At 38.4% G+C, this 27,742-nt stretch overlaps 1 protein-coding gene across 4 annotated transcripts in view; it reads left to right on the forward strand.

Annotated features, from left to right (window-relative positions):
• Window positions 1-1,539: 1,539 nt before the first annotated feature.
• The window catches only part of LOC120779472 (glutamate receptor ionotropic, kainate 2), a 209,640-nt gene continuing 183,437 nt past the window's right edge, over window positions 1,540-27,742 (forward strand). For 3 of the 4 annotated variants that reach the window (XM_040111741.1, XM_040111742.1, XM_040111743.1), the window contains exons 1-3: window positions 1,586-2,044; window positions 13,542-13,700; window positions 13,905-14,156. In XM_040111741.1, the coding sequence (XP_039967675.1) occupies window positions 1,951-2,044; window positions 13,542-13,700; window positions 13,905-14,156 (505 nt within the window). In that variant the 5' untranslated portion in view covers window positions 1,586-1,950. The other variant, XM_040111745.1, reaches the window with a different exon arrangement.

The raw sequence follows: 27,742 nt of genomic DNA on the forward strand, positions 1-27,742 counted from the left end.
TTGACAGATCACGTGGGATTTCAGACATGGTGTCAAAGAGAAAGATGCTCAGTATGCTTTGACATTTCATCATGAATAGACTTACTAACGAGCAACGCTTGCAAATCATTGAATTTTATTACCAAAATCAGTGTTCGGTTCGAAATGTGTTTCGCGCTTTACGTCCGATTTATGGTCTACATAATCGACCAAGTGAGCAAACAATTAATGCGATTGTGACCAAGTTTCGCACTCAGTTTACTTTATTGGACATTAAACCAACCACACGAATGCGTACAGTGCGTACAGAAGAGAATATTGCGTCTGTTTCTGAGAGTGTGGCTGAAGACCGTGAAATGTCGATTCGTCGCCGTTCGCAGCAATTGGGTTTGTGTTATTCGACCACATGGAAGATTTTACGCAAAGATCTTGGTGTAAAACCGTATAAAATACAGCTCGTGCAAGAACTGAAGCCGAACGATCTGCCACAACGTCGAATTTTCAGTGAAGTTGGCAGAAAATCCGCTTTTTTATCGACAAATTTTGTTCAGCGATGAGGCTCATTTCTGGTTGAATGGCTACGTAAATAAGCAAAATTGCCGCATTTGGGGTGAAGAGCAACCAGAAGCCGTTCAAGAACTGCCCATGCATCCCGAAAAATGCACTGTTTGGTGTGGTTTGTACACTGGTGGAATCATTGGAGCCCGTATTTTTTCAAAGATGCTGTTGGACGCAACGTTACGGTGAATGGCGATCGCTATCGTTCGATGCTAACAAACTTTTTGTTGCCAAAAATGGAAGAACTGAACTTGGTTGACATGTGGTTTCAACAAGATGGCGCTACATGCCACACAGCTCGCGATTCTATGGCCATTTTGAGGGAAAACTTCGGAGAACAATTCATCTCAAGAAATGGACCCGTAAGTTGGCCACCAAGATCATGCGATTTAACGCCTTTAGACTATTTTTTGTGGGGCTACGTCAAGTCTAAAGTCTACAGAAATAAGCCAGCAACTATTGCAGCTTTGGAAGACAACATTTCCGAAGAAATTCGGGCTATTCCGGCCGAAATGCTCGAAAAAGTTGCCCAAAATTGGACTTTCCGAATGGACCACCTAAGACGCAGCCGCGGTCAACATTTAAATGAAATTATCTTCAAAAAGTAAATGTCATGAACCAATCTAACGTTTCAAATAAAGAACCGATGAGATTTTGCAAATTTTATGCGTTTTTTTTTAAAAAAAGTTATCAAGCTCTTAAAAAATCACCCGATATAAATAATCGTTAGTGTATGTAAACTTTTTTTTATATGATTTAAGCGGATTTTAAACTTTTGTTTTAATTTCTTTTTATTTGTATAAAAAAAAATATTTTGATATGCTATATTTATTGTACAATATACACATTTTGAAATAGATATAATAAAAACACGAAATGTAATAATATTGAAACAAATAAACGTGTGCTAGATTGATAGAAATAGGTGTATGTAAACTTTATTGATTCACTGTATCTCTGTTCTCAACATTTCTACAGGGCTAGTTAGACATAAACCAACAGCATATTTTCTTTTGCAGTTGTAAGGCTTTGGTAAATATTTCTCAGAACAATAGTTGTTTATTCACAAACCGTATCACATTCTCTGACAGTATCACGGTTTAACGAAAATTTTTTAAGAACTAAAGTCATATGTAAAAATGTGTACTGAAAAAATTTCATTAAAAGTGTTTTAAATATTATAAGTGGTTTTATTTTTGGAGAAATGCCTGCGTACAGAAACGTACCGAAAAACAGATACTTCCTGCTGCGCTATTTATGTTTTTAATTCGGTCGCGTATTTAGCAATTTACTAGAAATATGGGATAGAAACTGCTACAGCACTACAGTAATGCTACAGTAGTTTATGAATAAATACATCTGAAAATACTATGAACATATTTGAAAACAAATTATTATCTAGAAAAGTTAAAAATGTTTTTTTCTTTTAAGCGAACATATCAATTGTATTCACTTATACTGATAGTGGTAAAAACCTATTCTTCACTACCGCCAGTCATCCGTTTGGGTAAGTAAAATCATGTATGTACACACATACATATGTGCCGCTGTTAAGTCTAGGAATTTGATTTGGAATGTAGTAACTTGTAGTACCGATCCATCTCTAATACATAATAGAAACAATGTATGTATGTCTTCGATTATCCAAAACTTGTAACACAGAGAATTAGTATCATTTTAATAAACAGCATTCCTCCTCTATTATATTCAAGTTGATATCTGAACTGAAATTTTATGTTCAAATTATTCGAGGAAAGTGCAATGCTCTGACACTCACTACTAGGAGAGTAATGGCGAATCGAAGATGACTAATATTTCTAGTTAGTGAGAATGGATAGAAAACAAACAAAAAGGCCTTATAAAATGTGATGGGCCTTGTCTAGGCTATCCAGGTGCATCCTGTTAAACATGCACAATTGAAATAGACATAGGGTAATTACATCGTCTACCAATAGGGATGACGTGATTTTGAAAGCTGGAAGCGGCCAGGGTTTTCAGTAAAGCTTGTCTTTTCATCATGTCACGTGGTCTTTATGGTACAATGCTTGTAAACTGTTAAGATTGTTACGAAAATTCTCGTTCTGATTTTTCATCGAAATTTGTTTTCATCGAAAAATCATCTTCACATATGAAATCCATTACTAACTTCATGGCTTTGTCAACAAACAAAATTTTCGCTATTAGAGTAAGTCAAATACTATACACAATTGCTTGCCCAAAAATTTACAGCATCATCGGGCCTTTTTTCTTTCGAAATTTCAATAGCAAGCGTTATAACACGATTTCCTGCAGTTTGATCAAATCAATCAATCAACAACGCGAGAGGAGTTCGAAGGCAACATTCAGCGCAACGCTATAACCGAAATTCCAGCCAAAATCCTATACAGAGTCATCGAAAATTGTCGTAAACAGATAGATATACGCAAACGAAGCCATGATGGCTATTTAGCTGACATTTCTTTTTAATTATCCGCACAACGAAAAAAAACATAACCTATTTTGACCAAATTTGAGTGTTCTATTTCATTCAACAACCCGTAGTTTTTGTTGGTGACCCTATACAAGTATGTATATCGAAACAAGTAAACAATTTTTATTTGGCAAACAAGTTTAATACATGTTCTTCACCGAAATCGAGAATGGGTTATAATCATATTCCGTATCCGTATTATTATATCCACATATATAAACAATTAGCATGCCGAGCTGAGTGGATTTAGTATTATTATTATTTATGTATACGCAATCGAGTCGCTTAGTTTTTGAGACATCAACCTGAAATTTTGCACACCTCACTATAGCATCTTTGCTATGCAAACTTTTGGTCAAAATCAAGTTTATGTAAGGGAAACGATTTTACTTAAGAACATAGTACTATGAGAAAAAATAGCTATACTTTGTTCATAATTTTAAAATTATCAATTTATTCGTCCCCCTCTAACTAATCTCCCTTGGCGTCAATACACTGGAGCCAACGTTTTCTTCAATCCTCGAAACAGTTGCTAAAGTCAATTACCGGAATAGCCCTCAATGACTTAAAACGGTTTCCCCGGAGCTGTCGTTTGAGTTTGCTTTATAGCCAGAAGTTAGATGGAGTTAAATCAGGAGAATACGGTGGTTGTAGCACGATATTTGTTGAAAAATCAAGAAGAAACAATTAGAAGTGCATTACACCTAGATAATCGAAGAAAACTGTGAACAAACTTTGGTTTTGACTTGTTTTGACGTGATTTTTTTTGGCTTTTTCTCACCTTCGGTCGATTGATCGTCTGTTCCAGGGTCGTAAGCGTGGATCCAAGGCTCATCGTCATCAATAATACGTTTAATGACATCTTTGAAGTCAGAACGCATTGTTTCACATACGTTAACGCGCCAATGTTTTGAGTTTATCAGAATGTTTTGGAAAACGAGCGCTATTTATGTTGATTGCACTCGCTTAAAATATTATTCTTAACTTAACCTATCCTCACAGGCTGTATGAGGGTAAAAGAAATATTTTTCCTGAGGTTATTAAAGGTTGATAGATTTACGAAATAAATATTACTTTAAACAAAATATAGTAAGACTTTTTAATGCGAAATCCCATTCGTCGAAGTATTTAATTTTAGGTTGGTTGGAGTCATGTGTACTCGTAGAAATTCACGCAAGTGAGGAAAGTTCTTTGATCGCCATTCAAGTGGGAGTCTTTAGAAACGATTATTTTACATATGTCTCAAGCAGCTCACGACTTCCGGTCTTTGACCAAGTATCCTCTGGGGAGCCAGAAAACATCCTTTTGAAGACGAGCTAAAGTGGGAAGGCGAAAAATCCCCTCAACAGGGTTGTGCGCAGGGTTCGGGACCCGCCACGTAAAAAACATTACCAATGAAAAAGCATAATCAGCTTCGTATAAGAGATCTCCCTTTTGATGACGACCATCGCAAACGAGCTAAGGATTACGATTTGAGGGCATGCACCTGCACTGCAATATGGTTATATGTGGTACTAGATTACAGCATAGAAAAATTCACCACGCTTCCTGCCTGCCTCCGGGTCGAAAAGCCACCAACCATATCGATATATATAATATAATAGACGGAAGACACGTTTCCAGTGTTTTAGGCATGCGCACGCTCCGAGGTCCTCACATCGACGGACCACTATCTTGTTGCAGCCAAAATTTGCACACGTCTCTCTGCAGCAAAAAACGCACTTCAACGAACAGAACACACAATTTTGTACTCGACTTGCACACCTGCTCTCTGACAGCACTCATCAGGAATTCAGTATAAGGGAATTGTGAGATGGCACTTCAAGCTCCTTACGTACAGTTGCAAACGAAACCATTGGTTTTCGGAAAGTGCAAAAGAACAGCTGGTACGGCGAGGAGTGCCGTGTCGCAGCGGAGAGAAAACAGGCTGCCTACACTACACGTGCAGGATGGGATAGATACCGAGCGTTGAAGAGTGAAGCGAGACGCATTTGTAGACAGAAGAAGAAATAGGCCGAAAAGCGGAAGTACGCAGAGCTTGATAAGCTGGCCGACAGGGGAATTGCTCGAAAATTCTACGAAAAAATGCGGCGGCTTACAGAAGGCTTCAAAACCGGAGCATACTCTGGTAGAACCCCCAAAGGTGATCTAGTGACCGATGCCCAGAGCATACTTAAATTATAGAGGGAACACTTCTCCAGCCTGCTGAATGGCAGAGAATGCACAATGCCAGGAGAAGGCGAACCCGATTCCCCAATCGATGACGATGGAGCAGACGTCCCATTGCCCGACCATGAAGAAGTTCGAATAGCAATTACCCGCCTGAAGAACAACAAAGCGGCAGGGGCCGACGGATTGCCGGCCGAGCTATTCAAACACGGCGGCAAAGAACTGATAAGGTGCATGCATCAGCTTCTTTGTAAAATATGGTCGGACGAAAGCATGCCCGACGATTGGAATTTAAGTCTGCTCTGCCCAATCCATAAAAAGAGAGACCCTACAATCTACGCCAACTACCATGGGACAAGCCTCCTCAACATCGCGTATAAGGTTCTATGGAACGTATTGTGTGAAAGATTAAAGCTCGCCGTCAACAAACTGAGTGGACCTTATCAGTGTGGCTTTAGACCTGGCAAATCAACAACCGACCAGATATTCACAATGCGCCAAATCTTGGAAAATACCCGTGAAAGGAGAATCGACACACATCACCTCTTCGTCGATTACAAAGCTATTTTCGACAGCAGTAAAAGGAGCTGCCTTTATGCCGCGATATCTGAATTTGGTATCCCCGCAAACTAACACGGCTGTGAAAACATAAAAGCTCCGTCAGGATCGGGAGGACCTCTTGGAGCCATTTGATACCAAACGAGGTTTCAGGTAAAGGCGACACCCTTTCCTGTGACTTCTTCAAACTATTTCTGGAGAAAATAATTCGAACTGTAGAAGTAAACAGAGAAGGTATCATATTCTAGAAGAGTGTATCGCTGCTGGCGTATGCTGATTATATTGATATCATTGGTCTTAACAACCGCGCAGTTAGTTCGCCTTTCTCCTGTTCGAATAAGGCAAGAAAGCAAATGGGTCTGGTGGTGAACGAGGGCACGACGGAATATCTTCTGCCATCGAACAAACAGTCATCGCACTCGCGACTATGCTCTCACGTCACTGTTGACAGTCATAACTTCGAAGTCGTATATAATTTCGTCCTATCTTGGAACCAGCATCAACACCAACAAGAACGTCAGTCTGAAAATCAAACGCAGGATAACTCTTGCCAACAGGTGGTACTTCGGACTAAATAGGCAATTGAGAAATAAAGTCCTCCTTCGACGTATATAAACAAAACTCTGTAAGTCATTCATTATTCCCCTTCTGCTTTATGGTGCAGAGGCATGGACAATGACAACATCTGATGAGACGACGTTACGAGTTTTCGTGAGAAATTTTCTGCGGAAGATTTATGGTTCTTTGCGCGTTGGTCACGACGAATATCGCATTCGATGGCACGAAGAATTGTTTGAGATATGCGATTAAATTGACATAGTTCAGCGAATTAAAACACAGCGGCTACGCTGGCTAGGTCATGTCGTCCGAATGGACAAAAATACTCCAGTTTTGAAAGTATTAGCCGCAATACCCGCCGAGGGAAGCAGAGGAAGACCTCCACTCCGTTGGAAAGGCCAAGTGGAGAAGGACCTGGCTTCGCTTGGGATTTCCAATTGGCGCCACCTTGCGAAAAGAAGAAACGACTGGCGCGCTGTTGTTAACTCGGCTATAATCGCGTAAGCGGTTTCTACGTCAGTAAAGAAGAAGATGACTGTCAGTGATATCCGTACCAAAAGTCACACCACTACTGTTTAGTATACGCGTGTCTTTCTGAAATACATAAAGTGCATTCGGCGATTTTAACGATGAGTGAAATTATTCAAGTAAGTTCATAAGTTCCATTAAATTTTGAGTGTGGAATCAAATTTTAGGTGCCGATACGTTCAGCAATAATTGTTAGTCGTTAGCGAACGTTTTGAGTGGTAAGAAGTATTCAAAGAGGGTCGAGAATGCGTTGACGACGAACAACGTCCAGGACGGCCGTCAACATCAACTGATGATCAACACGTCAATCAAATCAAGAAATTGGTGCTTGAGAATCGATAATTAGCAGTCATCCTACTACCAGGATGTCATAAAGCGGAATGAGTCTTGGATTTATGAATATGACCTGCAAACAGACGTGAAAAAGTGAGCCAAAGCCGAAAAACCACGTCAAAAAAAGTCAAAAATCAATGTTTTTTTGGCGGTTGTGTTCGATTATAGGCCAATAACTCTTGGCTTTTCCACCACGATGATGCAACGTCAAATACTGCAACGATTCTGGGTAACATTTTTTAATCATAAATGCACATCCCTAATGCAATTCGTTTTACTAAATGAAAGCCTGGTATCTAATTGTTGAGCTTTGCTATGGTACTTTTGAATTTTTCGACTATTAGTTTTTTAAGGGGTGGTGATGGTCCGATTCCGCCCATATGCAATACCCATTTCTTTTTGGTTGCCTGGGACCACGTGTAGAAAGTCTCATCAAGGTATCTCAATTTTTCCTTAATTTGTCGTTTGCATGGACGGGCGGACAGACAGACTTCCGGATTTCATTTTGTCTCGTCATCCTGATCATTTATAACTCCATATCTATCTCGTTAGGAGAACATAACTATTATATAGTACTCTGTAGCAACATATTGGAAGGGTATAAGAATGTAGCAAAAGGGATCAACAAAGAGGTTAGATCTAATATATGGAAGTGATGTCAAAAACGTCAATTATAGTACCGGAGTTCATCGTTTTACAAATATAAGGTTCAGATCGAAACTTTAATTTAATAGGGAATTTTTATTATATTATTTATTCCTTGGCATTTATTTTGAAAATTATCTCTTTCAAATGTTGGCCGCGGCTACGTCTCAGATGATCCATCCATTGCGTGCAATTTTCGATGACTCGTTCGAGCACTTCGATTATGATGTTTAACTCCAAGGCCTGAATCGAAGCGGGATTATCCGCATACATTTTACGCAGAAAACAGTTTAAGGCTGTGATTTCACACGATCTTGTTGGTCAAACTTGAAAATATCCACTCACCAAAGTGTTCTCTCAATAAATCCATTGACTGATGCGATGTGTGGGAAGTGGTACCGCCTTATTGAATCCGAATGTCGCCGAGATCGTGAGCTTCAATTTTAGACATCAAATTGTCAGTTATCATGACGTGATATCACCGGCATAATTTTTGATGAAAATTGGACTAAAGATTCCAACAGCCCAAAACAACACATAATTGTTATTTTTTCTGAATGAAATGGTAGCTTTTGAATCTCTTTAAGGTGCTCTTCGTCCGAAATGTGGCAATTTTCTTTGTTAATATACCCGTAGAGACAGAAATGGCCCGCTTAACAAAATTTGGCTCGAAAACGTCGTGTCTCTTGGATCTTTTCAAGAGCCCATAGAGTGAAGCGATGTTGCTTGACTTTCCCGATTTCGGTTCATGCACAAGCTGTATTCTGTACGCTTCCAATTTAAAATCTCGACGTAAATGCGTGAGTCCTAGTTGCAGGGGACGGCGCAGAATTGACTCTCCACGGTCTTCGGTACACTCTCAGCTACGGTTGCTATAATTTCTTGACTGCGTGCTGGACGTGGTCTATTCGATTGAATATTGTACAATAATGAATGCTGTGTCTTAAGATGATGATGTTGCGAATAGTACGCTAAGTAGACCGATTATGTTGACCGTTCTTTACAGAACGTGAATCTTCGTAATAAAGTTGAACGATTTGTAACGTTGATTAAGTCTGAGTCTCTACTCCTTGCACTCTGCTATATTCCTCATGATTGCTAGGCGCCAACGGAAGAGCTCCAAAGGCTGGCGGCTACATCCAGCAGAAGGAAGGAGGCATTGGTGGTGTGGGGCAGCTTTGACAATATTTTTACAAAGTAATCTAGTGGGACCTAGCATCCACTTTCAGAATCGTTTTAGATATATCAATATATACAAGTAGACATGCATTGATAGAAAACTGGAGGGTGCTAAGCATACCGTCGTTCTCTGACCATAGAAACATTTATTTCTCCATTAGATCGGAAGCAAAGATCAGGAAAGAGGTTAGGAGAAATTTCAGGAATGTAAGCAGGGATCTCTATAGGCAGATACTATTAGGCAAAAGGCTTAGACCTTGCGTTTACAACTCACGTGAAGACCTTGGGCGTGACTGTATTTACGAATGCCTTATATACAGCTCTTCACTACGCATGCCGTACGCTGCAACTCAAGCACAAAACGAAGCTCCCTCGGTGGAGCAAGCAGAAAGCGAGGACAGTCGGAACGAATATAAAAATCTTCTAAGGGAGTACAATAATTTTGTGCGCAGAACAAAGCGAGAATCCTGGAAAAACTTTTGTAGTGGATTTGAAAAGACGCACGAGGTGGTGAGTCTTAGGAAACTAGTATCCAAGATCACCGCCTCGCCCGGTCTAATTCGAAAAAGTAGCGGAGAGTGGACGGACAACTGGTAGAACTTATTGAGCAACCTGGACAGTGTACATTTTCCGGACTGTAAGAACGCGGTAACTACGAAGGGCATTTAATATCGAAAGGGCTCTTGAATATAAGAATTACGCTCTTGAAGCGTTCTTGAACATTTCTGGAGCGCAAAACAATGTCTCTACGGAACCTGTTATGAACAGCATCGAGTCAATTGATCACCAAGTACCCAGGGGTGGACTTGGACAAAAAAACTGCTTTGGAAGCACGACATGGAAAAAGGAGTGAGGAAAGCTAGCAACGCTTTAAATGCGTGTAGGCAGATGCTCGTCACAATCTGGGGGCTCTCTCACTCTCTCATGCACTGGTGCTCTCCGGAGCAGTAGTATAGAAATCCACCTAGTGGGAGGCAATCGAAAGGATTCAAATGCTCTCTGCGCTATACATAACAGTAGCTTTATGAACAATTCCAATGACGGCTCTTGAACTGGTCCTAAACCTGCTACCTATAGACTTCTTCACTGAAAACTGCGCAGCAAAGCCGGTGGGACGACTACTAGCTGCAGGAGAATTTACATATAGAACCTTCAGGCATAGCTCGGTGGATTATGGCAGTTGGGAAATCACCGACATTACACGATTCCACTTTCCAACTGGGAAAGAAGATTCAAAGTAAACATAGAAAAAGACGGCTGGCGTGAAGGTATGTTAGCTACGCGCAAACACAATAAACATCTACATGAATGGCTCCAAAATGGACGATGGAGTTGGTGCCGGAATCTACTGTCCACAGTTAGGCATTAAGCAACGTTTTAAGTTGCCGGACCACTGATATATATTTCAAGCTAAAGCCTTTGCTATTGCGGAAGCCGGAGAACTGGCCTCTAATGCACCTGCAGGCAATTCCAGAGTCAACATCTACGTAGACAACCAAACAGCAGCCAAGTCAGTAACGTTGTACCGCATATCAACAATGGAGCATCTTTTGTACACTTGCCCCCACTGCCAAGGCTACGTTGTAATCATCTGGGCTCACCACGGTATCATACATTGGGGGAGGTATCTTCACTATCGACAAGAAGAAGAGACTCTTAAATTTCGGGGCAAGCGCAGGCATTCTAAAGGATGACTACTTCTCTTGGATCTAGCAACTGAACTACATCTGGTATCTGGGCTGAAAAGGTCCAAACTAGTCTATACGTGGCTTATTGACCTACCATATTAACCTAACCTAATCTACATATTTACATGATGAAATGATAAACAATACTGATCAAAAACAACAAACTACATGGACTTGGATCACCCGTTATATTGAACGCCAAACCAGTCTTTTGGCAACCCTAAATATTTGTTATAGGGGCTGAGGGAAAACGGCGATAGACTCTGGTATAGGTCCGGGGATATGTTATTTCGCCCGCATATGGGCGGTGCCCCGCTCACTGTACAATACTGACTTCAAAGCCTTTTTGTATCTTTTTCTGGGTGCAAAATGGAATATCTCTGAAAAATATCTTACTCTTTACTGACGCAGACACCGCTTACGTGGTTATTGCAGAATTAACAATAGCGCGACAGTTTTTTCTTCGCAAAATGGCGCCTATTGGAGATTCCAAGCGAAGCCAGGTCCTTCCCCACCTGGTCTTTCCAACGGAGTAGAGGTCTTCCCTCGACGGGAACTGCGTCGAATACTTTCAGAGCTTGAGTGTTTTCGTCCATCCGGACAACATGACCTAGCCAGCGTAGCTGCTGTCTTTTAATTCGCTGAACTATGTCAATGTGGTGTATTTAGTTATTGATTTATCGCGCTTCTAGTAGTTTTTAACTTAATCGTTATATGAGGAGTGGGCGAAGTTATTATCCGATTTCATTTTTATCCTGTCAGTAACAGCTCTTGTAAGAATTTGGCTATTTTAGCTTTGGTGGTCTAGGAGATATGTACATTATACCTATTAGAGCGTGCGGCCACGCCCACTTTTTCAACATTTTCTGTCAACAATAGCCGCTGACTACTTCGACCCCTCTGTCCAATTACATAGAGTTTTATATCTCAATTTAGTGGTTACTTATGTTAAGTTTTCTGTTAATGGCGTTTTGTTGGCGTGACAGTGGTCCAATTACGCCCATATACGAACTCGTAACTTTTCTTGTGCCAAGGAAAGCGCATGCCAAGTTTCATCGAGATATCTCAATGTTTACTCAAGTTACAGCGTGCAGGGACGGACGGCCGACGGAAAGGCAGACAGTCATCCCGATTTCAACTTTTCTTGTCATTTTGATCATTTATATTTATCTATCGCGATCAGTTTTAGGGGATACGTACAATCGTTAGGTGAATAAGGCTAATATACTTGTATGTACTTTTTAGCAACAGGTTGCAAAAGTATAAAAATAACGTATCTATACCCTGAAAATTTCGCTACATCACCGCTTTTGAAAATTAGGACATCAGTAGGTGAGGGATGAGACGCTTACCTCGTGATATAAATATTTCATTAAAAATCAGTAAAGTAATTTTCTCATGCATTCTTCACGCTAAAAAATAGCAAACTATGTGACACAACGCGGAAAAATTTGTTCCTTCATGCATTCCGAAGATATTTAATTTTTTGCCCCAAACACAATGTTTTATTTGATATTTTTGCACTTAAAAGTCAATGGATAAAAACTGTTGTAAAAGATTAAAGCTCAGAAAAGACGATATCTCTAAAATTTATCAGATTTACTCGAACATTTTCAAATAGAATATCTTGAGGCACGTACTGATCAGAATATAGCTCTGAACATGTATAGGTCAAAGCAAAAATTTGCAAGATCTGGAGCTATTATTAAATTTATACTATCACAAAAAAGATTTCGGAATTGCAGCTGTGTGAAGTTTTTTCGCGACATCACATTATAAAAGAGCATGTGATAGGGTGGAAGGTATTGAAGGAATCATTTACGCAGTGCTCAAAGTCTTCTCGAATGGGCAGAAAATGCACTTGCGACAATACATTTCGATTTCTGCTCTCATGTGGATCATGATGCTCATTCCAAAAGCGCCTGAATTAAGCAATATCAATAAAAACACACAGCAATTTCATGAAGATTCGAAGTAAAATTTTCTCAAATGATGAACCAAGTATTGAAAATATTATATGACATCACACAAATTACTTAAAATTTAATTAAATTTCTGGTTATTTTATGCCATATATATTTAGGGGTTTCATACATATAGTCTAATAAAGTTATACATAATAACGAACCGAAAAATAGCTTGAGAATTGTAATTGCGTAAAGTAATTTTGGTATGATGTTAAAAAAATTGCGTAAACGTGTAAAAATTTGTGATTTTATAATAATTTTAATAATTTTATATAATTATACGATGCGTTGCAACAAGTTGTGAGTCCTCTTTTGTATATTCGGTAGAGGGCGTTCCTAGCTGGACAGTTGTCACCGAGCACCTGGAGAGTCAGACAAACATTTTCGCGCGACGTGTTTATGTGAGTGGTGCAAGCCGAAAATGCAGCGTTCGTTAGAGCAGAGGTACGCGATTAAATTCTGTGTGAAACTTGGTAAATCTGCGACAGAGACGTTTAATGTGATCAAGCAGTCTTACCCAGATGTTGCTTTAGCAAGAAGTGGTGCTTTCGGTGGCACCAGGCCTTTTTGGAGGGTCGCTGCTGAAAACCGAAAGTATGAGCAAATTCTTCGAGTACACAAAATTTCATCGATTTATTTGCAGTAGTTTAAGAGGAAATCATTTTACAATTTTATAGTGCTCCAAAATTCAACCTTCAATAATATTAACAAATATCACGAGGTATGCGTTGATACCTATTGTGTGCCATATGTATATGGCAAAACAACGTACATAACATTTACTATTGAAATGTTAAATTGTCCTTGGAAATTGGCATCCAATACTTAATTAACACTGTTTGTTGATAAACACAATTACGTACATATATATATATATATATATGAATTAGAGTATATTATTCATCGTAGGTGCCATCTCTTCAGACATACAAGATGGTCCGATCGATCTTGCCTTCAAATACGCTATACACAGCATTAATAAGGACGCAAGCTTATTTCCAGAGACGAAAATGACATTCGATCTACAGCACGTGACCAAGGATGATTCATTTCATGCCTGCCAAAAAGGTAGCTCTTATTATCAAATCATATGATTGTATACACTAGGCCTCGAAAACCTTTTGCTCTCAGTAACCTAAGGTGCTAGCGCAACTAATCATGTAAAAATTGTTATTGATATGTTTAAAATATTAGATTAGAACTATTTTCAAAACCATTAACCATATGACTACTGACAGGTAAATATAATTTTCAATATATATATATTTTAAGTCTGCGCCCTAATCGAGTCAGGCATACACGCGATTTTTGGACCATTCAACGCTGTATTGGGAGTTCATATTCATTCAATATGCGATGCCCTTGATATACCACACATAGAATCACGATTATCACATAAGGTGGCCAATACAGAATTTTCCATTAATTTATATCCAGCGAAAGAGTACGTTAACTTAGCATTCGAAGATATCATTCGTTACCTGAATTGGACCAAGGCTGGGATACTTTATGAGAAAGATTTTGGTATGATAAAATAACTTTTAATACATTCATGTATATGCTGTATCTTAGGTTAGTTACCAATATCATTCGGACTCATCTGTCACAACCGTACCTTTCCCGCACGTTCCCGCATACAATTAAAACTTAAAATAGAAATATTGCTTTCATAAATGGGTTCACGACCACGGATAACTTACATATAACGGACTAGCGGCGCGGTACGTACTTCGCTACGTATAAAGTGAAATAAAAATAAAATTTTATTTTAACATCAAATTCATTTATTCAGACAAAAAAATATTTTATTAATTGCTATGTTATTTAAAACTTAATTGTAATCCTTTGAATCGAAATGGCATATGAGTTGAAATCACAGAGATACGCGGTATAAAAAAATTTCTCCTTTTGATTTATCGGTTAAGATCGTAGCTTCAATAAAACTGGCAACAGCTTTTGTACTGCCAACAGAAACATGTTGCAAGAGTATAATAATTTTTGTACGAGGGCTGCTATATATATTCTGGTCTAGGGCAACACTAAGTGTTTACAGGTGCAATCTGACATTTCCATTGGAAGGTTTGACATCTTTTAGCATAACATCACTCAAAACGTTTTGTCATTTAATCGTGAATTGTTTTATTTACAGGAAATTAAAAAATTCAACTCGGCCAAAAAATGGAATTAACTCGTGAACATTTTCGTGCGATCATTTTTCACAACTTTCCTCGTGGATTATCACGACAAGAGTGCATCGATGAACTAAAATCTTTGTATGGCTATGAAGCACCATCCTATAGCACTGTGAAAAACTGGTACAACGAATTCAATCGTGGCCGACGCTCGCTCAAAGACGAATTCCGTGAAGGTCGTCCAAAAACAGCCGTTGTGCCAGAAAACATCGATGCCGTACGTGAACTGATAATGCAAGACCATCATGTAACATACCTTCAGATAGAGGCATGCCTATGCATTTCTCCCACCAGCATATATTCGATATTGCATGCACACCTGGCCGTAAAAAAGGTGATGAATCATGGATCTATGCGTATGAGCCCGAAACAACACAGCAATCGACAAAAAAAAAAAAAACATTTTCGTTGATAAATATGCTTATTTACATTATTAGGCCAGAAATATATATAGCAACCTACGTAGCACCAAAATGTGTAATTTAAAATGTCGAATTGTATTGCTGAACATGACTCAAACGAAGCTTCAACGTTTGAGGTGTGCCAAGAACTAATAAATACAATGGTTAGGGTGGAGTTTTTGATGCTGGCTATCTCACTTTGCCATAAGCACAATATATCCCGGGCGTATAACCTTGAAAGTTAGCCGGTTCACAATGTGGACAAATTGCGGACATCAATCCAATGTATGCATACATACTACATACATATGAGCAATCTGACTGTTGTAATTAAAAGCAGCACACAACATTTCCAAAAATGTAGCACGACGTATTCGTGATCACCGTGCAATTTCTGTACAAGTACAAGGTTGACAGATTTATTTAGTGCCGGTTGACCTATTTTATGCAAACTAGTCAGAACAAAGATTTGGTTTGGATAGGTCAGAAATCAAACTACGACTTTTTGTCGTTACAATGTAAAGATTATAAACTAATACAATCCAATAGCGGGTGGAGTGAGAGATAAAAATAATGTTTAAGGAAAAAGGATAAATAAGACAATGAGAAATAGAGATTTTAAAGGGTAAGTGTTGGAAAGCGTATGATATAATTAATAATTATATAATTAATTAATAATCATGTTTAATATTTTTAGTTAATTTTTCATTGTTTTAAACATTTTTAAATTATTTTTTATAAGTTTCTTAAAATTGTATTCTTCATTTTCTCTTTATTTATTGGATTTGGAATTTGTACTCACGCCTTAATTGCGTTTCATAACATTTAGTTCTTCTTTTGCTCGATGTGTTGACCACATAGTCACCGTTACGCTCATATTTATTTGATTGCTTGTATTTAAGTTTATTTTTTCCAATTTCTCTGTTAGTTACTACATTATCCAAATGATTTGTTCATGGTACCCTTTTTGGTTAAGTTGAGCAATCCTTTTAATTTTTTCTTCTTCGTATTTTCTAGATAAATTCTGAATTGATTCTTTATCATGATTTATAATTATAAAATCAATGGGCCTCATTTTTGTTGTTGAATGTATTGTATTATTGTAGGAGTTAAATATTTTAAAACGTTTGTCATTCAAATATTCTATCTTATTGCTTTTATCTGCCTCTATTATTCTCAAATGTTCATTTAATGTACAGTTAACCGTTATATGCCATGGGGTGGTTACATGAGTCTTAATGTTTTCTTCTTCTAAAAATAACTTTATTGTGCTGTATGCAGCGTTCATTATCAAATACTAGTTTTCGCATTTTTCCTAAAAATTGTATACGTTGTTTCAAAGCTGCCAAGATTGCAACCCAATTTATGTCGTTAAGTTTGTGGAACGTTGCGTTTTTTGAAAATTTGTCTATAGTTTTGAGATACATTACGTTTCTGTACGGAAACCAAATATCCATGTGAACTATGTCGTTGAAATAATTTCGGGGTTTCTGTTACTTGATAATTGAGCAATTGTTGATGCATTTGGTTATTATTTCAAATAATTTAGGGTAAACAAATTTATTATTTAGTTCAAGAAATATTTCCTGTATACCTCTGTGATTGTTACGAAGGTGCTCGTTTTCTATTATAGTCAGTATTTCATTTTTGTCCGTAATTTCTATTAGTTTTATCGCTGACCTAGCCAGTGTTAAATCTTTAAATTGGAAATATTGATTACAAATGTCTTGGAATTAAAGAAAAAGTTCATCGTTCTCACAAAAAATACATATGATCCCTTTTTCTATCATTACTTTTCGCACTATTTCTTTTAAATTTGATTCTTCTGTTACAACAATATGTCATTACACTTTTTGTGTACAAATTTTTATAAAAAACCTTTCGTTTTCACCACAGCTAAGATAGTTTTGATTTTGGTAATAGTTTCCCGATTTTTCCGTTGACCAAGTCTCTACCTGTTCTTCACTGTTATCGTTTAAAGTATTTTCATTATTAAATACGATTGCGGTTTTGCATTCCTCATTCTTTATGTATCTGCTTAAATTATCGATTACTATATTATCTTTACCTTTCACCAGTTTCATTTTAGGTCCTTTGAGAATATTTAACTAGGTCAAAGGTTTATCATCGGTTTGAATTACAAATTTACAACCACATAGATAGGTTCGAAAGTGTTTTACTGACCAAACTACAGCAAGCATTTCTTTTGCTATAGTCGAATAACGAATCTCGTGGTCAGCTAAAGTACGTGATGCGAAGCAAATTGGAAAGCCGCTTTGGCTTAGAACTGACCCGATAGCATACTGAGATGCGTTGTTAGTATAAATTTTTTTATTGAAATCTGGTGGTTGTAAAACCGGCTCACTTGCAATTAACTTTTTTAATGTTTCAAAAGAGCTTGTTAACAACGCAATGTTTTTTTAAATACCGATTCATTGGATAGGCAGCCTTTACATAATCACGTATAAATTTCCGATAATATCCCGTAATGACCAGAAATTTTTTAATTTCTTTCGTATTGGATGGTGGTGACATCGCTGCTATTGCTTTAATTTTCAATGCATCTAGTCTAATACCGTCAACTGAAACCACATGACCTAAGAATTTTATTGTAAATGCTGCGGAATGGCACTTTTTTAAATTTTATTCTCTTAATTTCTTAAAAATTTCCGTTATGGGGTCGATATGTTCTATAAAGCTAAGTGAAAAAATTAAAATATCATTCAAATATACGACGCAAATTTTATTAATGTAACCTCTTAAAATATGATTTATGAGTCTTCGGAACGTTGCGGGAGCTGTTTTTAGCCCAAAGGACATACGATTAAACTCGTAGTGGCCACTTGCCGACAAAAATGCCGTTTTGGCTCTGTCATCTTGATATACTTCGATTTGATGGAAGCCTTTAGGAAAGTCTATTGTGCTAAAGTAGCTACATTTTTTTTGTAAAATATGTCTTCCATATTAGGAATTGGAAATTTGTCATCAATCATATGTTCGTTTAGTTTCCTGTAATCTATTACTAGTCACCACTTTTGTGTGCCGCCGTTGTCAATTTTTTGTTTGGTGCGACCCATAAAAGTGAATTATAAGGACTATTGCTCTGAACTACTATATTTTGATTTAACAACTCATTTATTTGTCTGTCAACTTCAGCACGATACACAACTGGGTATCTATAAAATTGGTATAAATTGGAAAATCCGTCTTAGCTCTAATCTTATGTTGTATAGCACTAGTCAACGGTAAATTGCTTCCTTCCTCTTAAAATATGTCTCGGTAATGGTTCCGTACCTTTTTTAATGTCGCTTCATCCTTGAACTTAAATGTTTTGCAAATGCGCTATTGAATGCACTAAAGCGTTATTCGTTTTGACCTCTACTTCGTATTCTTCTTCTTCACAAAAATAAATCGGTAGTGCCGCATTGTCTGCAAAAAGCTTCGGAGTTCTATAATTAACTATTTAAGCTAAGCAGTGAATTGTTTCCAATATACCGTCGAAGTAGTCGTTAAAAGGTAATTCGATAAAATCGACAAATTGATTTTCTTTCCGAATTTTTTTAAAAAGCAGTACGCTGTACCGTATGTTTGTTGAGACATGTCCGTTTAAGATTTTAATATTGAAAGTAGGTGACATTGTTCTCCATTTCGGATTACAAAGTCTTGGATTTATTGTGCTAAATTCAGCACCAGAATCTTCTTAGATATAAAAATGAATCGCAAAATGTGTTGCTAAGCGCAGAACTCAACAACGCCTGGACCAATCTTGCCAATTCTTTTTTTAAAAGGTTCGTTGAGGTTCAAGGATGGTTTTTACGGCAAGAAAAATTCGAATAATTACCGGAAAACCCCTAAAAACAGCCCTTTTCTTTTTCCTATACAAACAAATGAATGTTTGTTTGTTAGTAACGCTAAGAGAACGGTTGCACCAATCTTAATGAAATTTTCAGAGGATGTTCGTTGTGAATCGGGGAAGGTTTAAAAATAAAAATACCTTATACTTTTCATGAGGAAAAGTCGGAAAATCAGTTATTTCCAAAAAGTAACTTTTTTCCATAATTTTTTTTTTAAATTTTTGTTTGTTTTGTTTTTCAATATTTTGATTTGTAAATTATTTGAATAGTTCAATTTCGGTCGATTTCTTTCTTAATTTCGGCTATTCAAAAGGTAAATTATTGAAAATTATTCACTGAAAACTTTACGTGTGTTTTGCACAAAGTGATCAATTGCGAAGAGGTTGCCCTAATATCGGTCGGCGTTCTTTTTACCACCAACATATGGCAGCCCAAGGCAAGGCAAGGTAAGAAGTACTCCCAGGATGCGGTGACATACATACGTGTGGAATTATGGATCGCGGTCAATCAGCAAGAGATCGTCACGATGTCACAGCACGACTTTTCAAACAACAGTTACGATGTTTGATGGACTTTATCTTGAAGCAACGTATATGTCGTGCTGTTAGATGCTAGATGTAATCTGTTGAGTGGCAAAAAATTGGTTTGCCGCACACATTATTCTTTGGATGGTGGATGGTGGTTACTCCAGATCAAATTGATGAAATCATTTCTGCTGAAATTCCTGATGCAGAGAATGATCCACTATTATATGAAGTGATGAAAACCAATCCAATGGTTCATGGGCCTTGCGGACACCACAATCCCACTTCTGTTTGTATGTCTGACAATAAATCCACGTGCTTTTCTTTCGGAAACACAAACTAGAAATGATGGATATCCACTCTATCGGCGTCGCTCACCAGACGACAATGGCAGAACGTTCAGCATTCAATTTATAATAGTGAATATCGAAGTTGATAACACACGGATCGTACTATATTCACCATTATTGTCTAATTCACATTCAAAACTCATATCAATGTTGAGTATTGCAGTTTGGTATAATCGATAAAATACGTTTGTAATTACGTGACCAAAGGAAGCAACATGGCGGTTATTGGTCTTGAACGAGCTGAGATCAGCAAGTAGCAAATGGTCGATACGTGAACTGCAATAAAGAGCTTTGTAGGATATTTATTTTTGCAATTCATGAACGTTTTCCCAGTGTTGTGCGTCTGGAAGTTAATTTGGAGAATGGCCAAAGAGTGTATTTCAACCCAGAGAATACAATACAGCCAGTGAAAAAACCGCCAGCAACAAAATTAACATTTACTAGTTTTTGTTCAACTTTCGTTAGTGATCCGTTTGCGAGAACATTGCTCTATTCGGAAATACCCTGATATTATACCTGGAATGCATCGTCAAAGAAATAGTTACGCAGAAAGCAAGGCCAACCATTTGATGGACAAAATACCGATATTGTTGACTTAAACTGGAAGATTCAAAGACAAATTCCGGGAGACTTGCGCTCATACAAATCGATCGGTTTTCTTGACAATGAAGACGACGGCATGAATTGTCCTGTGGAATTTCTAAATTCTTTGGAGAGGCTTGGTATTGCACCGCATTATTTGCGTCTCAAAGTTGGATCTGTCCTTATTATGTTTCGCAATCTGCATGCGCCGAAACTGTGTAATGGAACCCGACTGATCGTGATGCACTTATCGAATACAAGCGGGCAGATTGCTTAATTCTACGAACTCCTTTGAGTTCTATCGATTTGCCATTTCAGTTCAAACGTATTCCGTTTCCAGTGAAAATTGCATTTGAGATGACAATCACATCGTGTGTGTGGCATAAATTTGGAAATGCTATGTTTTTCACACGGTCAGATATACGTGGCGTGCTCACGAGTTGGAAAACCATCTTTTCTGTATATCGGAACAGAAACCAAAAAATGTTGTTTATCAAGCTACGTTAAATTAAAAAAAAAAATGAAATGATAAATTTAACTTTCTTTTCATTTCAAAACACGCAGGACAACGGCTGAGGTGTCAGCTAGTCTATAATAGATTTTAGTGTTTTCAATCTCGTGTTTATGACTATATGGGGTAATTTACCTGATCGCCAAAGTGAGAATTTTGGTTATTTTGGTTATTTTCGTTTATGCCTATATACATTGGCTCAAGTGTAGGTTCTCCATGAGAAAAGTTGTTGTTGTTATGAGGATGTTGGATAATCTAGTTGTATTATTGTATTGTGTGCTATGGTTTGTTTGTTGGTAGTGGTTTTCTGTTCTGTGTGTCTGATTTGGTTGAAATTGATTGCGATTTTGACCCGATTGTGTAGAAAAATGTGGTTGAAATATATATTTACCATTATTATTATTGCATCTTCTCATATTTCTATATTTTAATGTTTGTTCGAAAATCCGTCTATTTTTATTACTGTTTTGTTGGGGTCTACTATTTGAATTTGAGACTGTATAATTTAAATAACCGTTTGACTTTATAATGTCTAAAACTTCTTATAGATTTATTGGGTTTCGACCTACGATTATGCTTCCGGTACGTACTTAAAAGAACTTAAAGCAATTCTGGCTTTGCTTTCACTTTTAACTTCGGGGAGTTTGTTTTCGTTAAAAAACAGTGCATTGTTCAAACGACATAAAAGTGTTGCCAATTTAGTATAAAAGTTCTCAATTTAAGAGTCACAACGACATGATCTTATCTTGTCGACTAGTTCTCCAACAGAATTATTTTCGCCATGAATGTGAATTAAAACTGGTTTAATTAATGGCCAAATATCTAGATTCCCATTCATTAGGAGGGATCCTCTAGCACTGCCCGAAATTTGATCTTAAATGTTACCCATTAATAATACTTTATATTCGGGTGGAAAAGACTCCAAAATAGGAACCATTAAATCGATTATTTCAATAAAATTAAGAAGAGCGTCTCTATTACCATCATAAAAGGGAAGAGAAATTAAATTACTTGAAATGTGTTTGAATTTGCTGTTTATGTCTAATTTTTCCATGTCTATGACTCTTTTTTTTGTAAAAATTTTATTTTTATTTACTTCCTTTAAAAGGTTTATAAGTCGATTTGTTGTATGTTAAAGAAAGTAATATAATTACTATTCATACATAGATGTAATACTAATAAAGGTAGTACATATGTAAATATAAATAAAATAAATAAAAGTATACTAATCATTTTCCGTGAGTGTATCCCTGCTTCTGTCTTTCAGTGGCATTGTGGCTTATTGTTGCCGTTGCCTGCTGCCTGTTTCTTTTTGTTGCAGTTGTCGCATCCACGATTTTTTTCCGTATGCAATTTCCAATTATGAATGTATGTACATGTAGCACGGTTTCGAGTTTTTTGTTGTCGTTTTTAGTTACAATTTCTTGTTATATACATGAGGAGGATGGAGTCATGTGTAGAAGTTCACGCAAGTGAGGAAAGTTCTCTGATCACTATTCACTTGGGAGTGGCCAGAAACGATTCTTTTACACATGGCTCAAGCAGCTCACTACTTCCGGTCTTTGACCAAGTATCCTCTGGGTAGCCTAAGAACATCCGTTCGAAGGCGAGCTAATGTGAGAAGGCGAAACATTCCCTACATAGGGTTGTGCGCTGGGTTTGGGACCCGCCACGTAAAAAACAATACCAATGAAAAAGTTGAAACAGCCTCGGATGAGAGACCCCCTTTTGATGACGACCATGGCAAACGGAATAAGGACTACGATTTGAGGGCATGCACCTGGAATGTCCGGACCCTTAATTGGGAAGGTGCCGCTGCCCAGCTGGTTGATGTTCTCGCAAAAATAAAGGCTGAAATCACCGCCGTCCAAGAAATACGATGGACGGGACAAGGACAGAGACGAGTAGGTCCTTGTGACATTTACTACAGTGGCCATATAAAGGAGCGCAAGTTTGGTGTAGGATTCGTGGTGGGAAAGAGACTCCGTCGCCGAGTACTATCATTCACTCCGGAGAATGAACGTCTAGCCACAATCCGCATCAAAGCGAGGTTCTTCAACATATCGCTGATTTGCGCCCACGCCCCGACGGAAGAGAAGGACGATGTGACCAAAGATGCCTTCTATGAGCGCTTGGAGCGCGCCTATGAGAGCTGCCCCCGCCACGATGTCAAAATCGTGCTTGGCGACTTTAACGCCAGGGTGGGCAAAGAAGGTATATTTGGCACTACGGTCGGTAAATTCAGCCTCCACGACGAAACATCCCCAAATGGGTTGAGGCTGATTGACTTTTCGGATCGAAAAACTACCAACCAGATCGATCATGTTGTGATAGATGGAAGACAAGTCTCCAGTGTTTTAGATGTGCGTGCGCTCCGAGGTTCTAACATCGACTCGGACCACTATCTTGTTGCAGCTAAGATTCGCACTCGCCTCTGTGCAGCAAAAAACGCACGCCAACAAACACAAGGAAGGTTCGACGTCGAGAAGCTGCAATCACAACAGACAGCCGACCGATTTTCTACTCGGCTTGCACTCCTGCTCTCTGAGAGCACTAGTCATCAACTCGGTATAAGGGAACTGTGGAACGGCATTTCAAATTCCTTACGTACACCTGCAACCGAAACCATTGGTTTTCGGAAAGAGCAAAAGAACAGCTGGTACGACGAGGAGTGCCGTATCGCAGCGGAGAGAAAACAGGCTGCCTACCTCGCAACGTTACGATCGACCACTACACGTGCGGGATGGGATACATACCGAGAGTTGAAGAGTGAAGCGAGACGCATTTGCAGACAGAAGAAGAAAGAGGCCGAAATGCGTGAGTACGAAGAGCTTGATAAGCTGGCCGACAGGGGTAATGCTCGAAAATTCTACGAAAAAATGCGGCGGCTTACAGAAGGTTTCAAGACCGGAGCATACTCGTGTAGGACCCCCAAAGGTGATCTAGTCACTGATGCCCAGAGCATAGTTAAATTATGGAGGGAACACTTCTCCAGCCTGCTGAATGGCAGTGAACGCACAACACCAGGAGAAGGAGAACCCGACTCCCCAATCGATGACGAGAGCATGCCCAACGATCGGAATTTAAGTGTGCTATGCCCAAACCATAAAAAAGGAGACCCCACAATCTGCGCCAACTACCGTGGGATTAGCCTCCTCAACATCGCATATAAGGTTCTATCGAGCGTATTGTGTGAAAGATTAAAGCCCACCGTCAACAAACTGATTGGACCTTATCAGTGTGGCTTCAGACCTGGAAAATCAACAACCGACCAGATATTCACCATGCTCCAAGTCTTGGAAAAGACCCGTGAAAGGAGAATCGACACACACCACCTCTTCGTCGATTTCAAAGCTGCTTTCGACAGCACGAAAAGGAGCTGCCTTTATGCCGCGATGTCTGAATTTGGTATCCCCGCAAAACTAATACGGCTGTGTAAACTGACGTTGATCAACACGAAAAGCTCCGTCAGGATCGGGAAGGACCTCTCCGAGCCGTTCGATACCAAACGAGGTTTCAGACAAGGCGACTCCCTATCGTGCGACTTCTTCAACCTGCTCCTTCCACAGTTCCCTTTTCTTCAACCTGCTCCTGGAGAAAATAGTTCGAGCTGCAGAACTAAACAGAGAAGGTACCGTCTTCTATAAGAGTGTACAGCTGCTGGCGTATGCCGACGATATTGATATCATCGGCCTCAACACCCGCGCCGTTAGTTCTGCTTTCTAGGCTGGACAAGGAAGCACAGAAAATGGGTCTGGTAGTGAACGAGGGCAAAACGAAATATCTCCTGTCATCAAACAAACAGTCGTCGCACTCGCGACTTGGCTCTCACGTCACTGTTGACAGTCATAACTTTGAAGTTGTAGATAATTTCGTCTATTTAGGAACCAGTATTAAAACCACCAACAATGTCAGCCTGGAAAGCCAACGCAGGATTGCTCTTGCCAACAGGTGCTACTTCGGACTGAGTAGGCAATTGAAAAGTAAAGTCCTCTCTCGACGAACAAAAGCCAAACTCTATAAGTCGCTCATAATTCCCGTCCTGATATATGGTGCAGAGGCTTGGACGATGTCAACAACTGATGAGTCGACGTTGCGAGTTTTCAAGAGAAAAATTCTGCGAAAGATTTATGGTCCTTTGCGCATTGGCCACGGCGAATACCGCATTCGATGGAACGATGAGCTGTACGAGATATACGACGACATCGACATAGTTCAGCGAATTAAAAGATAGCGGCTACGCTGGCTAGGTCATGTTGGCCGGATGGACGAAAATACTCCAGCTCTGAAAATATTCGACGCAGTACCCACCGGGGGAAGCAGAGGAAGAGGAAGACCTCCACTCCGTTGGAAGGACCAAGTGGAGAAGGACCTGGCTTCGCTTGGAATATTCAATTGGCGCCACGCAGCGAAAAGAAGAAACGACTAGCGCGCTGTTGTCTACGCCAATTAAGAAGAAGATACATGAAAATTTTAGTAGTACAGTTTCATATTTTTTAGTTTAAACTATTTTGTTCTGTAAATGTTAATTTTCCTCTTCACTTCACTACATTTTTTATTGACATCGTATATCACTTAAGGAGTAGTACATACATAAATATGTATGATGTAACAACATCTTCACAGTCTCTGCATCTGCATTTTATATCGTTACACATATACTTGTACATACAATATGCTTCTTTTTATAGAGAATACCAGTACAGGAGTAGAGCAGAAGAGGGCGCGTCTCTCGCCCCATATCTAATCATATGGTAATGTTTAGTCCAACATTCTGCGAAGGCAATTCCTAAATCGACGGCTAAAACTCAGATACTACACTTAAGAAAATACAGACTTGACCCTTCCTTTTAATTATTGCATTACTCTGTGCAATGCTTCAGGAATATTCCTCAGCTATTATGCACTCGTCTCAAATTATGATTCAACATTTTCTTGTTCAGTTACAACTATATAATGTATGTAATAATTAATATATGTATGTATATGTGTATGTAAATAAAAACCACTGGACCGTGCCAGTAGATGTGTGATTTTATTTCGTAATTTTAAAGAAAAAAATATTCAAATTACTCTAACATGAATATTGAACATATGCATATGTTTTGAAAAATAATTTTTTTTTATTTATGAATTGTAGTGACTTTTAACAAAAAACGATAGAAAATAACTTATGCCTGTCCCGAGGTTCCAAGCTACCTCATCATCAATTTTATGCCCAATCGGTTCGGCCATTCTTGCGTTATAAATATAGATATAAATTGCGAAATCGAAGATGATTTTGCAAAAAAAGACCGACATTAGGACCTTCTTCAGGACTAAAGGAATACCCGAGCAAATTTTCACGTCTTTCCGTGCTGTGGTTCGGGCGTAATGCGCGGGCATACAAAAAAGACGTTTCATTTTTACATATAAGACTTGTCTAAACCCGCGGCTCCGCTCACTCTTTGTTGTCAAGGATATAATTTATTATAATAACAATATAATGGAATAGTTAAATGGGTATTCTATTTTTACACTTATTTATTAATTTTTTATTTTTGTCCACTTACAATTGTTTCAACTGTGCGATTGCGCGTCTTAACTGTACAATTAGGCTTCTTAACGGTTGTTCGTCCCACCTATTTTTCCAACTATAGGAATACGATGTGCGTCTTAACGGATGTCCTTATCACTTTTGTTTGTTTTAAATGTACAATTGCGCGTCCTAACGGTAGTTTCTATTGTTTGCATTTGTATTGTGGGCACACAGACAAAAATCTGACAGACATTTTGTCAGTTATACTATACTTTCTTTCTCAGGCATTTCTTCCTGGAAAGTTACAGTTTCAATTCAATTCATAGAATTTAGTTTTTAAGAAGCGTCACTTATTGTACAGACGCCAGCAAGTATAGAATTCTATGAATTATCTTAATAAATAAACGTTTAGTAATTGATTTGGAGTTTTATTACGTCACAGTATTCTTGTTATTTTACCGGCGTTCCTCTCTTATTGTACAATCGCATTATTAGGATGTACTTTTATTTTTATTAAAAGTCTTTCGGTTTTTAACTGTTTTAATTTGTTATTTTCTGTTTTAAGGTAACTCTCTTAATTTTCTAACAATTTTAAATACTTTACTGTGCAATTTAGCTCTTTTATACTGTTTTATTTAAATACTTTAAGTTTTTAACGGTTTTAATTTTTTATTCAATTTATTTTAATTTATTCCACTGTCTCAAGTCAACTCTTTTAATTTTCTTAAACGCACGCCTTTTTATTTCGCGTGGTTCGGATAAAGCAGACGTTCCATTGCCCGAACACGAAGAAGTTCTAATAGCAATTACCCAATTGAAGAACAACAAAGCGGCAGGGGCCGATGGATTGCCGGCCGAGCTATTCAAACACCGCGGCGAAGAACTGATAGGGAGCATGCATCAGCTTCTTTGTAAAATATGGTCGGACGAAAGCTTGTCCAACGATTGGACTTTAAGTGTGCTATGCCCAATCCACAACAAGGGAGACCCCACAATCTGCACCAACTACCATGGGATAAGCCTCTTCAACATCGCGTATAAGGTTCTATCGAGCGTATTGACCTTATCAGTGTGGCTTCAGACCTGGAAAATCAACAACCGACCAGATATTCACCATGCGCCAAATCTTGGAAAAGACCCGTGAAAAGAGAATCGACACACACCACCTCTTCGTCGAT

The sequence above is a fragment of the Bactrocera tryoni genome, unplaced genomic scaffold (assembly GCF_016617805.1).
Source record: "Bactrocera tryoni isolate S06 unplaced genomic scaffold, CSIRO_BtryS06_freeze2 scaffold_11, whole genome shotgun sequence".
In the NCBI taxonomy this organism is placed as follows: domain Eukaryota; kingdom Metazoa; phylum Arthropoda; class Insecta; order Diptera; family Tephritidae; genus Bactrocera; species Bactrocera tryoni.